At 66.3% G+C, this 17,566-nt stretch overlaps 2 protein-coding genes across 2 annotated transcripts; one reads left to right on the forward strand and one right to left on the reverse strand.

The window, feature by feature from the left end:
• Nucleotides 1-1,881: 1,881 nt before the first annotated feature.
• On the forward strand, nucleotides 1,882-2,515 carry LOC121059782 (gastrin/cholecystokinin-like peptide). The gene is made up of 2 exons (XM_040536946.1): nucleotides 1,882-2,080; nucleotides 2,192-2,515. Exons 1-2 carry the CDS (start codon nucleotides 1,882-1,884, stop codon nucleotides 2,314-2,316), a joined length of 324 nt encoding a protein of 107 aa, XP_040392880.1. The 3' UTR covers nucleotides 2,317-2,515.
• Nucleotides 2,511-16,658, reverse strand: HAP1 (huntingtin associated protein 1). Its single transcript, XM_040536321.1, has 17 exons — nucleotides 16,576-16,658; nucleotides 13,220-13,488; nucleotides 12,525-12,719; nucleotides 7,804-7,880; nucleotides 7,565-7,681; nucleotides 7,354-7,454; nucleotides 7,075-7,183; nucleotides 6,850-6,928; nucleotides 6,602-6,732; nucleotides 6,424-6,498; nucleotides 6,183-6,320; nucleotides 6,009-6,076; nucleotides 5,741-5,926; nucleotides 5,221-5,537; nucleotides 4,903-5,121; nucleotides 4,391-4,493; nucleotides 2,511-3,607 (listed from the first exon to the last, which is right to left on the reverse strand). The coding sequence occupies exons 1-17, from the start codon at nucleotides 16,626-16,628 to the stop codon at nucleotides 3,214-3,216; spliced, it is 2,631 nt and encodes an 876-aa protein (XP_040392255.1). The 5' UTR covers nucleotides 16,629-16,658; the 3' UTR covers nucleotides 2,511-3,213.
• Nucleotides 16,659-17,566: the final 908 nt, after the last annotated feature.

Here is a 17,566-nt window from a genome sequence, read left to right on the forward strand (position 1 = left end):
ACCTATATTTGTTTATGCATATTCAGCTATGTATGCACATATGCCTATAGGTGTGTATGTAGCGAGCCAGTATATCTACATGGCTATTTGATACATATACCTATGTCCATTTATATGTCCATAAATAGCTGTGTCTGTATGTGTATCTAAGCGTATACATATGTATGTGTGAGTATATACACATACACACAGCTAGCTAAAGCAATACACTGTTCTGTACATGTACATACAGCCATGACCATGCCAGAGTTAGTCTCTAGCCATATAAACATAGAGCTGTGCAGGCACATGGATGTGCCTTTATATTGTTAGCTCTATATATGTGCATACGTATAAGAACATGCCTATATAAAGACACATGTATCGGTATATGTGCATGTGTCTTTGTATGCTTGGGTGTATAAATACATGTATCTCTGTATAGATATTGCTGTATGCGAGAGAGAGTGTGTGTATCAAGCTACGCATGTATGCACAGATATCAATACACATATCTATGTAGCTATGCCTATATAAGTCTCTCTATAAAAAAAAACTCAAGCTAGTCTGTGACAGTTATATATGCGTGCATAGCTCTGTGGCTGTACATGTTAAAACGTGTGTGTGGGCAAAGGTGGAATATGTGTATGTATGCATGTATGTCTGTATGTGTTTGTCTTGCTGTGTGTGTATAGATTCATAGAATCATTTACTTTGGAAAAGATGTCTAAGATCAAGTCCAACCACTAACTTAGCACTGCCAAGTTTAACCACTTAAACATAACCGTGTGTGTGTGTGTGTGTGTGTATGTGTATTCACGTGTGTATATGTGATGTACGTGTGTGTAAGTACATTTATGTATATATGTGTGCATATGTAGCTGTGTATGTTTATATGTGTATACATAAGTGTGTATAGAATCATTTATGTTGGAAAAGGCGTCTAAGAGCAAGTCCATCCACTAATTTAGCACAAAGTTTACCACTAAACATGTGCATGTATATGTATGTATGTACACGTGTGTGTGTGAATATACGTGTGTGTAGAATCACAGAATCATTTATGTTGGAAAAGAAGTCTAAGAGCAAGTCCAACCGTTAATTTCAGCACTGCCAAGTTTACCACTAAGCAAGTGTGTGTATGTGCATATGTATATAGATAGATAGATATAGATATGTATGTTTGTGTGTGTATGTGCATATGTGTGTGTGTATACGTGTCTGCACACCCTTCACCCCCAGCCCCGCCGCAGAAGCCGCCCCGGAGCCCCGGCCCCGCCGCGCCCTGGGGGTGCCGGGTGCTGCAGGGCGCTGCGGGGCGCGGCGGGGGCCGCCTGGAGCCGCCCCTCCCGGGGAGGAGCGCGGCGGGGGGCGCCTTGAAAAGCGGGGCCGGGCTCGGCTGCAGGTGAGCCTGAGTCCTGCAGCCAGCAGGTGAGGGATGGGGGGCAAGGCTGGGAGAGATGGTGGGGGACATGGGGACAGGCTGGGATGCATGGAAGGCGACCTGGGGACCAGGTGGGGGCACAGGGAGACCTGGAGACTGGCTGGGAGGGACGGGGGGGACCTGAGATGGATGTGGGGCAACCTGGGGACCAGCTGGGAGGGACGGGGGGGACCTGAGATGGATGTGGGGCGACTTGGGGAACAGATGGGAGAGATGGAGGGGGACCTGGGAGGGATGGTGGGGCCACGGGGACCTGCTGGGACACATGGAGGGGGACCTGGGGTCCAGACAAGGGGACAGGGAGACCTGGGGTCCATCTGGGATGGTTGGAGTGGGACTGGGGACCAGCCATGCACTGGGGATGAGCACCCCACTGCCCCGCATGCACCCCACTGAGCTGCTGGCCTCGCTTTGGGGGCTGCAGCCCCTCTGCTCCCCTTCCCCTTCTCTCCGCAGCCATGAAGGGAAAGGTGTGCGTCGGCCTCATCCTCACCGTCGTGGCGACTGCCTGCCTGTGCCGGCCGGCCGCGGAGGCACCGGGTGCCGCAGGGGACCCCCGCCGGCTCCCCACCAGCCTGGTCCGGCGAGACTGGCCCGAGCCCCTGTCCCAGGAGCAGCAGCACCTCATCTCCCGCTTCCTGCCCCACATGTTCGCAGGTACCGCGGCCCCACGGGAGGCACAGGGTGGGCAGCCCCGGGGGTGCCCCATAAGGCACAGCCTAGCCCCAGCCCCGGGTGGCTCTGACCCCGCTCCCTTTGCCCCAGCAGAGCTGAGAGACCGCAAGGGCTTCGTGCAGGGGGACGAGGGGGCAGAGGCCCTGCACGACCACTTCTACCCCGACTGGATGGATTTCGGTCGCCGGAGCTCCGAAGACCCGGCTGATGCCTCATAAGCATTGCCCCTGCCGTGCAGAGCACCGGCACCCTTGGTGCATCTTTCTTCCTGCAATAAAGCTTTGGCACTACAGCCTCTGCTGCTGGACTCTTTGCTGGGAAAAAGCTGGGGGCAGCGGGCTCAACCCCCAGCCCCAAGGGAAAGCACAGGGCACAGCAGGAACACACAGCTACAGACACGGCACACAGGAGCTGCTTCAGGTCTTCACATTTATTCAGCAGGGGACAGGGCACGGCTGGGGGCGAGGGACAGATCCAGCGCGAGTGACAGCTACACCCTGAGACACTCGCCACAGGCAGCCCCCGAGCAGTGCTGCTACTTCTATGTGGTGGGCAGGAAAGAGTTTTAAAACCATTTGCTTTAAAAGTCAGCCCAGATGCTGCCCAGTCGTGGTAATGGGGGTCTCATCCTGGCACACGCAGCGCCTCCCAGCCTCGAGCACAGGCTGAGCATTGCCCTTTGCTGCAGCTGCGACAGCTCCCAGGGGACGAGCTGCACATGGGCCAGGCACAGCAGGAACCAGAACAGTTTTTATTGCCAACAACTGGCTCTGCTGAAGGGTCCACAGCCCCTGGGTGGGGATAGGGCCAATGTCCTCCAGTGCCCTGAGCATCCTGCACCTGGGACCCCTGCAGCTGCAGGACTCGGGGCTGGGGGAGCAGGGCAGCAGGACCATGTGGCATCACAGCCTTGTGTCCTTGCAGTCAGGGCAAAGCCCCTGCAAACCAGTGCCAGGCCCCGGGGCACCACCAGGAGGCAGCCGGGGTTTGGGTGATGCTCCCCCCCCCGCCCCGGTCCAGGCAGGGACCAGGAGCCTGTCCCCTCTCTGTGGCCCATGGATGAAGATGAAGAGGAGGACACATCTCAGCCCAAGCTTGCAGGCTCTGCTGTGCCATCACGTCGGCGCATCCCGGCCTCCCCTGTGCTCTCCTCGTGCGTAGGACAGCTCCCCTCTGGCCACCACCTTATCCAGCCCCAGACGGCGCAGCTTCTCCACGAGGTTCAAGCTGAAGATGCTGCTCCTGGGCAGGGGTCGCTGCTGCCCCCCAGCCCCAGGGAAGGGCTGCAGGGAGCCCTGGGGAGCAGCTCGCTGGGGGTCCTGAGCAGGGAGTGAGGGCGGCCACCAGGATACAGCTGAGGGCACCGAGGCAGAGATGCCCCGCACCAGCAGGAGCCTGATGAGTCCCAGGGGGGTGCTGGGGGGTCCGGGGCTGGGCAGCTCTGGTGAGGGGGTGCAGAGGTTCAGCCTCTCAATGGGCCCACAAGAAGGCACGACGGCATTATACCGACTGGAGGAGGAGAAAGAGAGAGCAAGGGGGGAGACATCAGGGAGCTGGCGGGGCTGCAGGCAGAGCTCGGCCCCTTCTCCTCCTTCCTGCATGCTCATGGCCCGGGGAGGGGGCAGCTGGGGGGGGCAAGGGACTGGGGCAGCCCCCAGGCAGCAAGGAGAGGAGGGGGCACAGGTACTGCTCCACGGGCATTTAGAAAGCAAAAGCTCTCCCTGGCTAACAGCAGACAGCAGCCTCCAGCTCACCCCAGCCCCCACCAGGGGCACATTAGGGCTCATTAATTAAGGTGCCTGGTCCTCACTCCAGCCCAGCCCCGGCAGGAAGCGAGGGGGGTGGCAGAGCTTTGCTCCAAGCCCTGCCTGGCTGCTCCAGCACCCGCTGGGAAAGGCCCCAGGTTTTGAAGCAGCTGGAGGAGGAGGAGGAAAGGAAATCTATGTCAGCTCCCAGAACAGAGCCCCCCCCAGGCACCAGGAGCAGACATTGCACTTGCCCCTGGGGCCGCTCCCCAGGACCCCCCCAAGGAAATCTCTTTGTCACATGAATGAAGCAAGGGGAGGCTGCCCCCAGCCTCGTGGCTGTCACCGAGCCCTGGGCAGGCTGAGGCTCAAGCTGTGGGATTCAGGGACGTGTCCACGAGCACCTCTCAGGGCATCAGCAGCCGGGGGCCCCAGGAGTGCCGCATCCTGGAGCTGTGGGAGGGGGGCAGGGGGCGAGAAGGGGAGGGTTAGGGGCGAAGCAGGGGACAGCGGTGCAGGCGGTGGGGGGGGGGGCCACGCGCCTTACCTGGGTGTCACCGTGGTGAGCTCGGTGGTGGGGTGGAAGATGTGGCAGGTGGTGATGGTGAAGGTAGATGGGGTCTGGGGGAGGTTGTTAACAGAGAGGAACACTGGAAGGGACAGGAGACACCAGGTTAACGGGCAGGGGGGTGGGGGGGTGAGGAAACGGGGCACATGCAGAGGCAGCGACCAGGGTGCTGGGCATGCAGGAGCACCAAGAGGAGCACCAAGGTTCAGCTGAGAGCTGTCACGGCCAGCAGAAACCCGCGCGCAGGGCGCACACCCAGCTGCGTTTCAGTCAGCACCCACGCACCGGGGGCTCGGAGCCAAATTCTCTCCCAGACCCCCCTTCCCTGCATGCCCCCGCGGCCAGAGCATCCCCACGGGCAGGCAGGGGCAGAAGAGAGGGACGCTGAGGGGAGAGGGAAGGCAGCAGGAGGGTGCGAGGGGTAACTGCAGCAGGAGGGCAGGGAGGTGCCGGGGTCTGTGCCGCCCCCCGTCCCCTCGCCCCGTGCTCACCCCCGGGGCGCTCCTTGGCTTTGGCGGGTGTTGAGGTAGGGAGCAGCTGGAAGGAGGCAGCGTCCACCTCGTCCTCCTCCAGGTCGGTGAGGCTGTACACCTCCTCCAGGTCGATGTCCAGCTGCCTGAAGTCTTTGGTGAGCACCCCGGGACGGGGCACCAGGATCCCCCCCAGGTTGGGCCGTGCCAGCTGCTGCCAGTGGTGGAGCGTCACCGAGCCTGGGGGGGGGGGAACACACACAGCAGAGGGGCTCAGCGGGGGCCCATGAACACCTCCAGGGCTGCACGGGGGCACCAAGCAGCCCCTGTAACCCTCACCTTCTAGGGGCTTTACAATCTGCAGCTTGTCGGGCAGGTAGGTGAGGGAGCCGAGGGAGAAGCCGGAGCCGGTGGTCAGCTCCGAGCCCCCCGAGTGGTTGGTGCCGGTGGACACGATGCTCTCGTTGGGGGTGAGGAAGCCGCTGGAGCTCTCCCCATCCCGCAGCCTCCGCAGCTTGCGCTCCCGCTCGGCCTCGAAGAAGGAGCGCTCCTCCGAGGCATGGCTCTGCTGCCGCGCCGACAGCCGCTGCACCGCCGCCTCCAGGTCCCGCCGGCCCGGGGCAGCCCCCCGGGGCTCCTCGCCGGACCCCTCGCCCCTGCCAAGGGGGGGCAGCGTCAGGGGGGTTGGGGGGGGAGGCCACGGTCCTGCAGCGGGGACCCCCTGAGCCCCCACTGCATCCACCCTGCCCCAGTTTTGCAGCACCATCTGTGCTGCAATGGGATCAACATCACACAAATACCCCAGCCCCTCTGCAAGTGTAGCAGCTCCATCATGAGCCCCCCCCCCACACACGCACACCCCTCCCCAGCACTCACTGGGTGCCCTCTGAGCCACAGAAGCCAGCGGGGGGGGTGTTGCCCCCCCCTGGAGGGGACGGCTGACAACTGCTTGGAGCTGGGCATGTTCAGGGGAGACTCGGAGCACGACTTGGCTTTGGCCGCCTGGTTCACCGCTTTCACTGTCTCGAAGACGCGCAGGTAGCTCCTGGGGGCAGGAAGCAGGTGGGGGTGGATGCTCGAGCCAGCACCCCCCCCCCAAAACCCCCCCCCGAGGGGCTGACGCTCACTTGTAGTCCGAGGAGGAGCCGTCCGTCCCCTTCCTCATCGTCCCCTTGATCTCAGCTGCCAGCGAGTCCTGGAAAGGCAGAGCACGGACGTGGTGTTGGTGGTGGGGGGGGGGGGGGGGAGCACAGAGCCCCCACCACCACTACCACCCAGCCCTGCCGCAGCCCCGCGCTCACCAGAGGCAGCAGGCTGGGCGCGCCGTAGCGGCTGACGGTGCTGTTGGGGAAGCTGCGGCCGCGCAGGCTCTTCACCTCCTCCTGGGCTTCCTGCAGCATCCCGCCGCACTCGGTGTACTTCTCCTGCAGGTCCCGCAGCTGCGGGGGTGGGGGGGGGCACAGCTCAGTGCACGGCCCCCCCGGCTGTAGGGGGGGGGGGGGGGACCCACGGCCGGCCCCCCACCACCCCACCCAAGCTCACCTCTGTCCGGAGCTGCTGCTGCACCTCCTTGGCCACGGCCAGGTGCTGCTGGAGCTCCTCCACCTCCGAGCCGTACTGCGGGACGGGCAGGTCAGGGAGCTTCGCCCTGTGCCCCCCCCCAGCACGGGGGGGGGGGGGGGGGGGACGGACACAAAGGGGACATGGAGGGGACACTCACCGCACGGCACTTCTGCTGCAGGTCCACCACCTGCGCCAGGAGCTGGCTGATCTCCTCCTGCTGCCGCACCGTGTCCTCCGCCTTGCGGGCCAGCTCGTCGGAGAGGCAGACGACCCGCTGGCTAGCTTCGGCTGGGGACAGAGCGGGGTCCGTCACCACAGCCCCCGCAGCGATGCCTGGGCCCCCCCACCCTGAAGCCCGGAGTGGAGCTGCCCCCCCCCCCCCCCCGCCAGCCCAGCCCCACGTACAGAACTGCTCCACGCAGTCAATCATCAGCTGGTGCTCCTGGTCCTCGTACTGGCAGGTCTCGATTGCAATGTTGGTGGCCTGGGGGAGAGGACGGAGGGGCTGAGCATGAGGGGCAGCACCACCAGTCCCCCCCAGGGAGGTTTAGGACACACCACACCCCTCAGCCCTTCGTATCCCCCCCCCCCAGCCAGCTTCGCTGCTGGGCACCCCGCGTGTCCCCATACCTCCAAGCGAAGCTTCTGGTTCTCCTCCTCCAGGCACTTGAGTTTCTGCTGCAAGGTGTCGTACTGGAAGTACTGCTGCAGGGACGAGGAGGACTCCTGCCGGCGCAGCCTGGGGACAGCGTGGAAGGTGCTGAGCACCCGCAGCGTGGGCAGGATGGGGTCACCCACCAACCCCATCTGCAGGGCCCCAGACCCATGCGGCAACCCCAGCCCGACACCTCCACCCGGCCCCCCCGAGCAGCCCCACGGGGGCGAGCAGCGGGGCAGGGACCCACTCACGGCGTGGCGGTGGCAGAGGTGGGCTCGCTCTCCTCCGTGGTGGTGGTGTAGAAGTGGAGCAGGTCGTCCCGCATGGAGACCTCGTGGCGCAGCTGCGCGATCTGGGAGGAGGAGAGGGGACATCAGGACACAGGCTGGGGGCCACAGCCCCCCCAGCCAGGCTGGGCACGCAGTAGGGTGAGGGCAGTGCTCCGTGCCCAGGGGCTGGTACCTCCTCTTTGGCCAACTCCAGCTGCTCCTCCAGCAGCTCGTTGCGCTCCGTCAGGCTCCGGTTCTGCTTCAGCAGGGACTGCCCGATGCGCGCCGCCAGCTCCAGGTCCCGCTCTTTCTGCGGGGGCAGGTCTGTGTCACCTGGGACCCGTTCCCTCTCTGCCCCCCCCTCTGCTGCAGCCCTCCCGGCCCACCCCCGCAGCCCCAGGCTCCCCACGCATGGAGCGGGCTGTGGCGTACCTCGTCCAGCAGGTTGGTGACGGCATCGATGTCGTGGTAGGTCTTGGTGATCCTGACGGCCCGCTCGGTGCACAGGACTGGGGGAGGAGGGCAGAGGGTGAACCCTGCTGGGGTTGGGGGCTCAGCACGGTTCCCCTGCTGCCTCCCCCCTGTGCTGCAGCTCCCCCAGCACCAAGCATTGTCCCCTGCGCTTCGCACTGATGGGGGCAGGAGATGGAGCTGCTCCACGCTGGTCACCAAAAAGGACTTCTCTGCAGCATGGTGCAGGCAGAGATGCTCACGATGGCACTGTGGGGAGCGGGGCAAGCTCCCACCTTGCCCCCCTGCACCTCGGGGTGGTGGAGACGATGCCAAGGTCGCCTGGTCACAGCCACCACCCTGCCTGGACAGGCCGGCAGCCCTGGCACAGGACACACGGCCAGGATGGAGAAAGGCTGGCAGCAGAGACGGGGTCGGAGGCGACATCTCCAGCAAAAAGCCAGGCTGGTACCAACAGCAACGGGTGGCACCGTGCAGGGCTGGGAGGCAGCGCCACCTCCACTCCATCCCCAGCCCCCTCCCCAGACCTCCCCGCCAGCAGCCAGCCTTGCCCTACTTTCTCCAGGGGGCTACAGACCGAGGCAGAGCCGAGCGCAGGGATCTGCTCCAGCTCCTGCTTTGGCGGCCAGGAGGCAGGGGACAGCCCACAGCATCCCCATTTCCACTGCCCTGGGGGGGCCCAGCACCAAAATTCATCCTCGGGGGATGTTGTGCATGCACCCACCCCGCTGCCCCTCCAGCTGCAGGGACACAAAGAGCAACGCCTGCGATCTGCAGCGGGGCAAAGGCAGCTGCAGGCTGTGGCCCCAGGAACAGGCAGCAGGAGCACCACGCTCGAGGCTCGCCTCCCCCCACTATCACCACGCTCGAGGCTCGCCTCCCCCCACTATCTGGGTCTCTGGCACAGACGGGCGGCGCAGGGCCAGGGCCGTCTGTCTGTCCCCCCCAGCCCCAACCCCACAAACAGCGCCTGCGGACACTGCCAGACGGCGCCGGGCACGCACCCAGATGGCAGCGCCGGAGCTGCACAGCGGGAGGGAGCCAGCAGTGAGCACGAGGCCCCGAGCCCTGCTTATACCCCAAGCCCTTTCTGCACCCTACAGCCGCTGCCGACACCCCCAGCTTGTGTCCACAGCCTCACGGGCACGTGCCTCAGTTTCCCCCAGCAGAGCGGCGCACGCCTTGTGTGTCCCCCCCAGCCCCAGCAGTGCTCCCCCAGCCGGGGGGGGATGTCTGGGGCAGGCAAAGTGGGTTAACGGGAGAGGCTCAGCCACACAAATCCCATTACGCCGCCCCAGCTGGGGTTGTGTAATGGTGCGTGCGTCGTCATGGCAATGCCCCCACTCGCCACCCGTGTCCCCATCCAGCCCCCAGCAGGCACGTCCATGGGGAGAGGGGGCCAGCCCCAGCCTCAGCCCCCTCCCCATGCCTCAACAGGGCCTGGTCCCTGCAGGGGTCCCCAACTGCACCTCGTCAGGCCACTGAGCTGTTAATTGGAAGTAATTAGAGCATGAGCATCGTTATGGCGTGAGCAAGCGGCAGGCCCTGGGAGCCGCAACACTGGCGGACACGTACGCACCCGCGCCAACCGCCGGGGCCTGATCCGGCACGACACAGGGTCCTGCACCCCACAGGAGGGCAGCCCCCCAGCCCCTTGGTGACACAGCACTGGGGGACCTCTCCCCATCCCTCCACTTGCCACCACTGGGGCACCAACCACCCTTTTTAGGGAACATGGGAATCCCCATGGGCGACAATTTCCCCCCAGTGAGCGGGGTCATGGGGGGCTGCCAACCCCCTGGGGAAAGGCACCGTGGCCCCAAACACGGGGTCCCAGCCTTGGGGCAGCATGGAAAAGGCGACAGCAGCTGCTGCAGAGACCCCAGCCCAGCACCTCCCTGGCACCGCAGACCCAGACCCGGACCCACACCAGCCCCAGCCCCACTCCGCGCACCCCCGGCCCCAGGACCCCTCACCTTCCTCCAGCTCCCGAGCGATGGGATCTGCGTCGCCGCCCCGCTCCGCACTCCCGTTCAGCTCATCGTAGGCAGCGGGGCTGCTCCAGATCTCCATGGTGCCGAGCCGAGCCGTGCCGAGCCGCTCGCTCCCGCCCCTATTTATGGGGTCGCCCCGGCTGCGCGCACCTGCCCGGGCGCATCCCGCCGGGGGCGGTGCTGGGCTGGAGCGGGGCGGGGGCGGCGGGGCCGGGGGCTGCCCGCTCCCCCCGGTACGGCCCGGCCCGGCCCGGCCCAGCACGGCTCGGCACGGCACGGCACGGTTGGGCTGGCAGCGGCAGCGCGCTCCCCGTGCGCCTTGGGGACCCGGTCCCGCTGGGGGCGCTTGGGAGCCGCGCTCCCCATTCTGCGCCCCGGACCTTTGGAGCGCCCCGGACCTTTGGAGCATCCCAGGAGACTCCCCCCGTCGTGCAGCCTAGGATCAGGTTCTCCTGGGGAGCACCCCATCGACATGCTGCTCCTCATCAGGCACCCTAAGGCAGGGGTCCCCATCGGGGCACCCTGGGGACGTGGTCCCCATCAGGCACCCCAAGGCAGGCTCCCCGTCGGGGCACCCTGGGGATGCGTTTCCCATCAGGGTGGTCCCGCACAGCCCTGGGGTGCTGTGTCCCACCTGCTGACCCCCAGCCCAAGAGGGGACACTGTGGGGTCGCTGGCTCCTGAGCAGCAGCTTTGCAGGGCTGACCCCAGCTGGGTCACGCACGGGTGGCAGCTTCTGGCCCTTCGAAGGGACAAGGAGGGGTTTCAGGACCCCCATTCCAAACCCAGCCTGTGGGCAGTGCCAGGTCACCACGGCGTGCTCGCTGCCCTGCACCTGGCCAGCCTCATCCTTTCACCCCAAACTGTCCCCATTGTCACTGACAGCGCACAGCAGGATGCAAATGCTGCACGCCTGGGCGCTCAGTGCGGTGCTGGGACCCACGGAAAGGCTTTTCCATCCTCCTCAAACCTGCCCCGCTCAGCAGCCCCTTCTGAGCCCCATCACAGGCTGGCACACGCCTGTCCCCCATGGGTCCTGGGTGCCCCACACTCCCCGGCTGGCACCCCCAGCACCTCCACAAACGCGCTTGTGCAGAGGCAGTGCTGAGGCAGGGGAAGCTGAATAAATCACTTGAATCATGGAGGAGCTGGCTGCCACGTTGCGCAGGGGTGGTGGGCAGGAGGGCAGCGGGGTCTGGGACCCTACGGGGCTGTGCAGAGCCACGGGGCGCTGAGCGGGGCCGTTCTCCAGCAGGATGCCAGTAATGCCAACGCACACAGTGCCTCCGCCACCGCCTGCCCCTGTGCCTTTCCTCGTTAGCACTGAACTGATCAATGAATCGATGAGGCTGGGGCCGGAGCTGCCCTTCAGCAACACACGATCCAGTCGCCTGCAGGATTCCCACCTGCCGGACCACACTCCTCTCCCTGTATCCTACCCAGGACCCTGACCCCTGACCACGTCCTGCCACAGCCACAAAACCCTCCCGGAGCTGGGGTAGGACCCAGGCGCCCGCAGTGCCACCCTCTCCCCTCTCCTTGTGCGGGTGGTTTCTGCCTGGGGATGTCACAGCCCGAGGGCAGGGACTCGCCCCGCAGGCACCCCAAGGACACAGCCTGCGTCTCGTGGTGGACGGGCAGGAGCCGCTTCCTCCTAATCCCCCGCCGGGGGATTTGCTCCTCCGTGCAGGTCCCCCGCGTCCCTGCGCAAGCAGATTACAGGGGGCTATTTCTGAGGGCAGCTTAAGGGTTTTGGGGGGAAGGGATGAGGGAGCACGGGCCCCTGCCACGCCGCTAAGGCACAAACGTCACCCAGGTGGCAAGGCACAGAGAAAAGTGACACGGAGAGGGACGTGACACGGACAGGGAACGGCGACGCACGAGGTCCTGCTGAGCCAGGCACTCCCCATCAGGCACCACACAAGCAGGGCTGGGGGCTCAAACCCACCCGAGGTCACTGCAGGGCTGGGGGTCTGGGGGGGGCAGAAACACCCTGGGGGTGGCCACAAGCACAAGCAGGGGGTGGCCCCCAGCTCAGCCCCTCGTACGTGGGCACAGGGAGCCTGGCTGGCAGCGGGGCCCAGCCCCATCTGCCCCACGTCCATCCCCCCCAGCCCCTCGCTCTAATCCTGCCCCCACCACACGTGCACCAGAGGCAGAGGCGCAGCACAGATCATCCCCTCTGTGGTGCCCACCAGACCCTGACCCCGTGCCGGGAATGGGTCTCGCACCTCCATGGTTGGGAATTGCCCCCTTCCCAGCCAGGGGGCTGCAGGGTTCTTCCCCCAGGTGCCCGTACCCCACAGGGCTTTGCCGGCAGGAGCAGCCCTACACCCCCCGGCCACTCCAGGCTGTGTTTGGTGACACAGCAGCACTTGGGACCACCAGAACACCCGTCACAGGTGGCCCTGTTGGTGTGCCATCCCGAAGAGATGCAGGGCACAGGGAGTGGGGACACACTGGGGTCTCCAGGAGCTGTCGGAGGCTCTCTGCGAGTGTCCAGCTCGGCTCAGCAGAAGCTGCTCCCAGAATTAGCCCGGGATGTTCTGGGCAAGGAAATCCATCCCGGCAATCCCGTTAGCGGCGATTAACTCCCCCACTGCCCCCGCAGCCCCCACCCGGCCCGAACACCATCACCTGCGCCCCACTGCCCTCGCCCAGCCCCACGGCGTGGGACGGGGCACTCACGGAAGTACTGCAGGGTCTCCGCGATCTGCTGGGGGGTGAGGGGGGCTGCAGGCTCTGGGGGGGCAGGGGGGGCTCGCAGCCAGTCGTCATGGTCGTAGCCGAAGACGGTGTCCGCCCGCAGCTTGTAGCGGGGCAGCTGCTCGCCCAGCAGGCTGATGATCTCCACCTCGGGGACATCGCCACCGCTGCACAGGTCTGGGGACAGAGGGGCACCGGGTCAGCCGAGGGGTGGGGGGATCCGGGGCCGGGATAGGGGGGCAAAGAAATGGGGTGGGGGGCAATGGAGGAGAGCTTCTTGCACCCCTCGGACCCGTCTGTCCCCTCGGGGTTTGGGGCTGGTGCCACCAGCAGCCAGGTCACCCCCAAAGTCACTCATGCGGTGCGTGGGGGAGTGGGGGTCCCAGTCCTGGGTGGCACACAGGGACCCCCCCCAGCTCTCCCCAGTCCCCCTCCCCTCCACCCCCCGCTTTCTGCAGGAAGGGTCCTGCTGCCATCTCCTGGCCGCGCTCAGCCCAGCCAAGCGGCGCTGGGGACACCAGGGACAGGGACACAAGGTGAGGGACGCCGGGATGGTGGCTCAGCAATGGCCATGCGATGGGGCCGGGATGGAGGGGGACCAGGACGGAGCTGTCCCACCCCTGACCCCCTCGCCCCGGTCCCCACGGACACCCACCGGCACCACGGGCTCTACCCACCGGTGATGGTGACGGCATCGCGACGTCTGCCCGCAGCCGACCCGTGGGGCACGGGGTCAGCGTGGGGCAGGGCAGCGAGCGGCGAGGCCGGGCCGGACGGGAGGCAGCGGGTGGGTGGGCTCTGGCCGGGGGGCGTCTCTTGCGGGACCGCGGTGTCCAGTTTGGCTGGCGTTACGTGGGGGAGCCGGCTGCCATGAGGGGACGCACCTTCCTCCCTGGCTCCCCGGAGAGGTGCTGGCAGGAGGCAGAGTCCCTGCTCCGGCCGGTGCCTGGGGAGAAGGAGCTGTTAGGGAGATGTACGGGGGACGAGGGACACATCCTGCCCCCCAGCCACACTCTCAGGCACCCAAGTGGACCCTAAGGGTCCTCCCCACCAGCTGAGCCCCTCCCTGGGGGCAGCATCACGGTGGCACTGCTGGGTTCTGGGGCTTGGGGAGACCTGGACAGCAACGCCAAGACTCGTCCCATGGGCCAGTGGGGACACAGGGGGACCACGGGGACAGCGAGCGCCGGGACAGGCCCCAGCTCAGCTCCCGCTGCCCTGGGTTGCTGCAAGGCAGTTTTGGGGTTGGCACAGGGTGGGCGTACCTGCTAAGCGCTGCTCCGCACCACCGAGCTGGTGGCCGCTATGTGGCGCGGGGTCCTGGCACCAAAGCAAACACTTGGTGACATCCAGATCAGTGCCGGCTGGGGGAGAGGATGCTCCGAGGGGACAGGGCAGGACCCTGCTCCCCCATCCAGGTGCTCGGCAGCGGGTGGACACGGCTGCGGTGCCGGCAGCTCTCGCGGGAGCCCTCAGGAGCCCCACCTCACAGAGCAAAGTTCAGCTGCCATCCTCCACCCCATCGCCGACGAGACGCAGAGCGCAGCCCTGCCGTGCGCCCAGGGCAGGGCCAGGCAGCATCTGCGGCCGTGCCAGCCCAGCCATAAACACATCATGAGACAGGCCATAAAACCAGCATGTTCCCGGCACCTCCAGCGATCCCAGTTCGGGCTGTGGCCACTGCTGGTCCCGCCGCCGTGTGGGGCAGGAGCCCCCCATGCCAGCCCCGTGCCCCCATCTGTGCTGCAGCCGGGGGCTGCAGCGTGCGGCAGCCCCTCGGCCCCGGGAGCGGGTCCAAGCCAGGCACGTCACTGCCCTCCCTCCTGGCACGTGCTCCTGCCTGGCTGCTGTCACGTCCACAGCACCAGGGCTGGGCCACCCTGTGCCTGGGCCAGATCATCCCCGGCACGTGGGACAGACACGGGGTGGCAGAGGCACCCCAAAGCACACCCGCAGGCCCTCTGCCCCACCACACCAGGACCACCAGACCTGGCTGGCCCAATCCTGCCCCGTGCTGCCCTAGAGAAAGGCTCCCTGGTGCCAGTGGCTCTCTCCCTCCCCATTTTTCCCCCGAGAAGGAGAGGGACCAACCGTGCTGAGGTGTTGGGCTGCCGCTGCCCCGCTCCCTCGCTGCCGCTGGCTCTGGGGAGCGAACCTCTGCGTCAGCACAGAGCCCTGCGTCTCCTTTTGGCCCAGCTCCTGCACATCCATTAACTCTGCCCGGGCAGGGGACCTTGTTCAGACACGTGCGAGCAGCTCCCATCGCCCCCGGACCCCGCCAGCCCACCAGCATTCAGCCACTGCGGTGCCCACCGGCTGACTTGGGGACGTGTCCCACGGGGGCTGGTGGGGGGCACAGGGCGAGAGCAGGGGACGGTGGAGCTGGGGGTGCCCCGACGGTGGGGCAGGAGTTGCAGGGCTCATCCCGTGCCCTTGTGCACGTGCAGACCTGCACTCGCTGCTCCTTGCCCTGCTCCGATGCTGTCATGCAGCTCTTGCCCGGGCTCCTCTGTGCAGCGCAGCCGTGCTGGGGCTCCCCCAAATCCCCTTCCCCACCCCGTGCTGAGGAAGCTCAGCAGCAGCTGAGCCGTGCTGCAGGCGGCCGGGCTTGCTCCAGGCTATTTTTTCCCCCCAGCTGCTGCTGCAAAAGCCTGAGGCTGGGTTGGGGAGCAAGGAAACTCTACAAGGGCATGGATCAGGGGTAGGTGGCTGGAGGGGCAGAAGGACTTGGGGAGCTTCCCCATGGGGACACACAGCTTGGTGTCACCGCACAGGAGGGACAGAGGCTCCCAGGCCTGGCTGGTGCAGCTGCCCAGCGCCTGGTGTGGCTGCTCCCACGCCCAGCGCTGCGGAGGAGCAATAAATGCTCAGGGCGAGGGCAAGGGTGAGGCAGCGGCTCAGTCCCGGTGCTGGGTTGGGGGTGATGACTCTGCTGCCCTGCCCTGGCCCAGGGGACGTCCCCAGAGGAGTCCCTGCAGTGGTCCCCAGCCTCGGAGCATCCCTGCTATGGGTACAGCCACGGCTCCTGCAGCCCATCAGATCCCATCCCAGAGTGCAGGAGGCAGCCTCTGACCAAAGCATCTTTCAGAAATGGGCCTCTCCCTGCATCTGAGGACATCGGGGAAGGACGTCTGCCCCAGCAGGTAATCCCTTGGGCTGCCTCGCTTCCCAGGTGGAATTGGGCCCCCCCTCTTCCCAGGTCTCAGCTCCGGCTCCACCACCTTTGCTGCATTGTGGCCCCCGGACCCCTGACGCTTTGTCACAGGCACCAGACCTCACCACGAGTGACCCCACGGTGGGTTTTGGGCGAGCGAGCGGGCTGAGCCTCCCTTCCCCCTACAGAAATATCCTCCGTGGCGTCAACCTCTTCCCGTACAGCACAAAAATCCCTCCCCACTCCTGCCTGCAGACTTCCTGGTTCATGCATCGGGGACCACAAAACACAGCCGGAGCCCAGCCACCGCGTCCGAGCCCCCTCCCCGGCCCCGCAGCCAAACCATCCCCACGGGAATGGGGACCCCGTCCCTGCTGCCACCCCCGAGGCCACTAAAGCCGAGAGAGGGGAAAATCCCACCCGGGGTGGGTGACTTTGTTGGCAAAGCTGGAAACTTGTTCAGTTTGCCGGGGCTCCTGTGTGGGAGTGGGGCTGTAGGGATGGGGAGAGAAAAAGTGAATTACTGGGGGGGCCCCGCAGCCACGGGGACCGGCACAGCCCGGCACGGCTGGGGGGGCTCCCGTCAGACCTGGGGGGGCTCAGGTTGCCAGGAGGTGCCGGGACTCGGTGCTCCGGGGGAAAACGGGGAGAGCAGAGTGGGATAAAAGGGGGGGACCGAGCGGGAGGCACGGTGATAACGGGGGGCCCGGTGCGCCTGAGAGCGCCGCAGCTCGGTGCGCCCCGGCGAGGGGCCGGGGTACCGGGAGAACCGGAGGCTGCGGGTACCGGGGGGGTACCGGGGGGGTGCCGGGGGGGTGCCGGGGACGGCGGCCGGGGCTGCCCCGGGGCTGCGCGGGGCCGGGCGCGGGGCGCACTCACCGCTGCGCGCTCGCTGCTCCCGGCGCGGAGGCGGCCGCGGGGCCCTCGCCCATCGCTCCCGCGGCCCCGCCGCGAACAAAAGCCGCTCCCCGGGCAGGTGCGGAGCGCGGCCGGGCATGCCGGGACCTGTAGTCCGTCCCGCCGACTCCCGGGGCGCCCCCCCAGCCCGCCCCGAAGCCCGGTTTCGCGCTGAACCCCCCCCCCCGGGCACGCAGCTCCGGGGGGACCCCGGGAGAGGCGGCAGCTTCGCTGTCCGCAGCCCCCCTAAAAAAATTCAACCCCCCCCCCCGTCGGTGCACCCCCCCTCCCCAAGCCCCGTCGCTGCGGGATGCAGAGGTGGGGGCGATGCTCGCTGCGCGTCGGGAGGGGGGGGCACCGGCACCACCGGGCAGCGGCCGGGGCAGGGGGGGCGCGGGGGTGACAGCGAGGCCCCCTCCCAGCTGGGGAGCTGCAGTCCTGCCGCGGGGAGATGCGCGGGGGGGGGGGGGTCCGGCCCCGGTACTGCCCAGCCTGGGGCACCCGGAGCATCCCTGAGAGGGGTCGGGATGGGGCACCGGGGGGGGGGTCCGAGCTTGGCACGGCCAAAGCTCCAGGGAGAGCGGAGCCCCGTGGCGCTCCGGAGCTGCCGGCAGGTGGCAACAAGGGGCCGAGACGAGGGGACATGCAGCCGAAGGCTGGGTGAGGCGGGGGGAGCCCCGGGGGGGTCGCCCCCAGCCGCTCTGCCCGGGGATCTGCGGGCAGGGGTCGGGGGAAGGTCCCTGCCTCCGGCCAGAGCCCCCCGGGCCACCGCAGCTCCGGGTTCCCAGTGCAAGGCAGCAGCGCCTGAACCCCCCCGCAGCTGGTTTGGCTGCCCTCCTGCACCCCCCAGCCCGGAATAGCGGGATGGGAGTTTCTCCCCATTGCCCACCACTGGAAGCATCTCCTACAAGCAAAGGGATGCCTGGCTCCAGCCTCACGCCCCCCAGCCTTGTCCCCCTAGCCTCGCTGCCCT

The sequence above is a fragment of the Cygnus olor genome, chromosome 25, assembly GCF_009769625.2.
Source record: "Cygnus olor isolate bCygOlo1 chromosome 25, bCygOlo1.pri.v2, whole genome shotgun sequence".
Classification (NCBI taxonomy): Eukaryota; Metazoa; Chordata; class Aves; order Anseriformes; family Anatidae; genus Cygnus; species Cygnus olor.

Bases quoted from the DNA above. Each gene is read 5' to 3' on its own strand.
- LOC121059782 (XM_040536946.1), top strand. From the start codon at position 1,882: ATGAAGGGAAAGGTGTGCGTCGGCCTCATCCTCACCGTCGTGGCGACT. The intron at 2,081-2,191 runs GTACCGCGGCCC...TTGCCCCAGCAG, and splicing joins CCTGCCCCACATGTTCGCAG to AGCTGAGAGACCGCAAGGGC.
- HAP1 (XM_040536321.1), bottom strand. From the start codon at position 16,628: ATGGGCGAGGGCCCCGCGGCCGCCTCCGCGCCGGGAGCAGCGAGCGCG. The intron at 7,682-7,803 runs GTACGCCACAGC...CTGCCCCCGCAG, and splicing joins TCACCAACCTGCTGGACGAG to AAAGAGCGGGACCTGGAGCT. The intron at 3,608-4,390 runs GTAAGGCGCGTG...CTCCTCCTCCAG, and splicing joins CTCACCACGGTGACACCCAG to TCGGTATAATGCCGTCGTGC.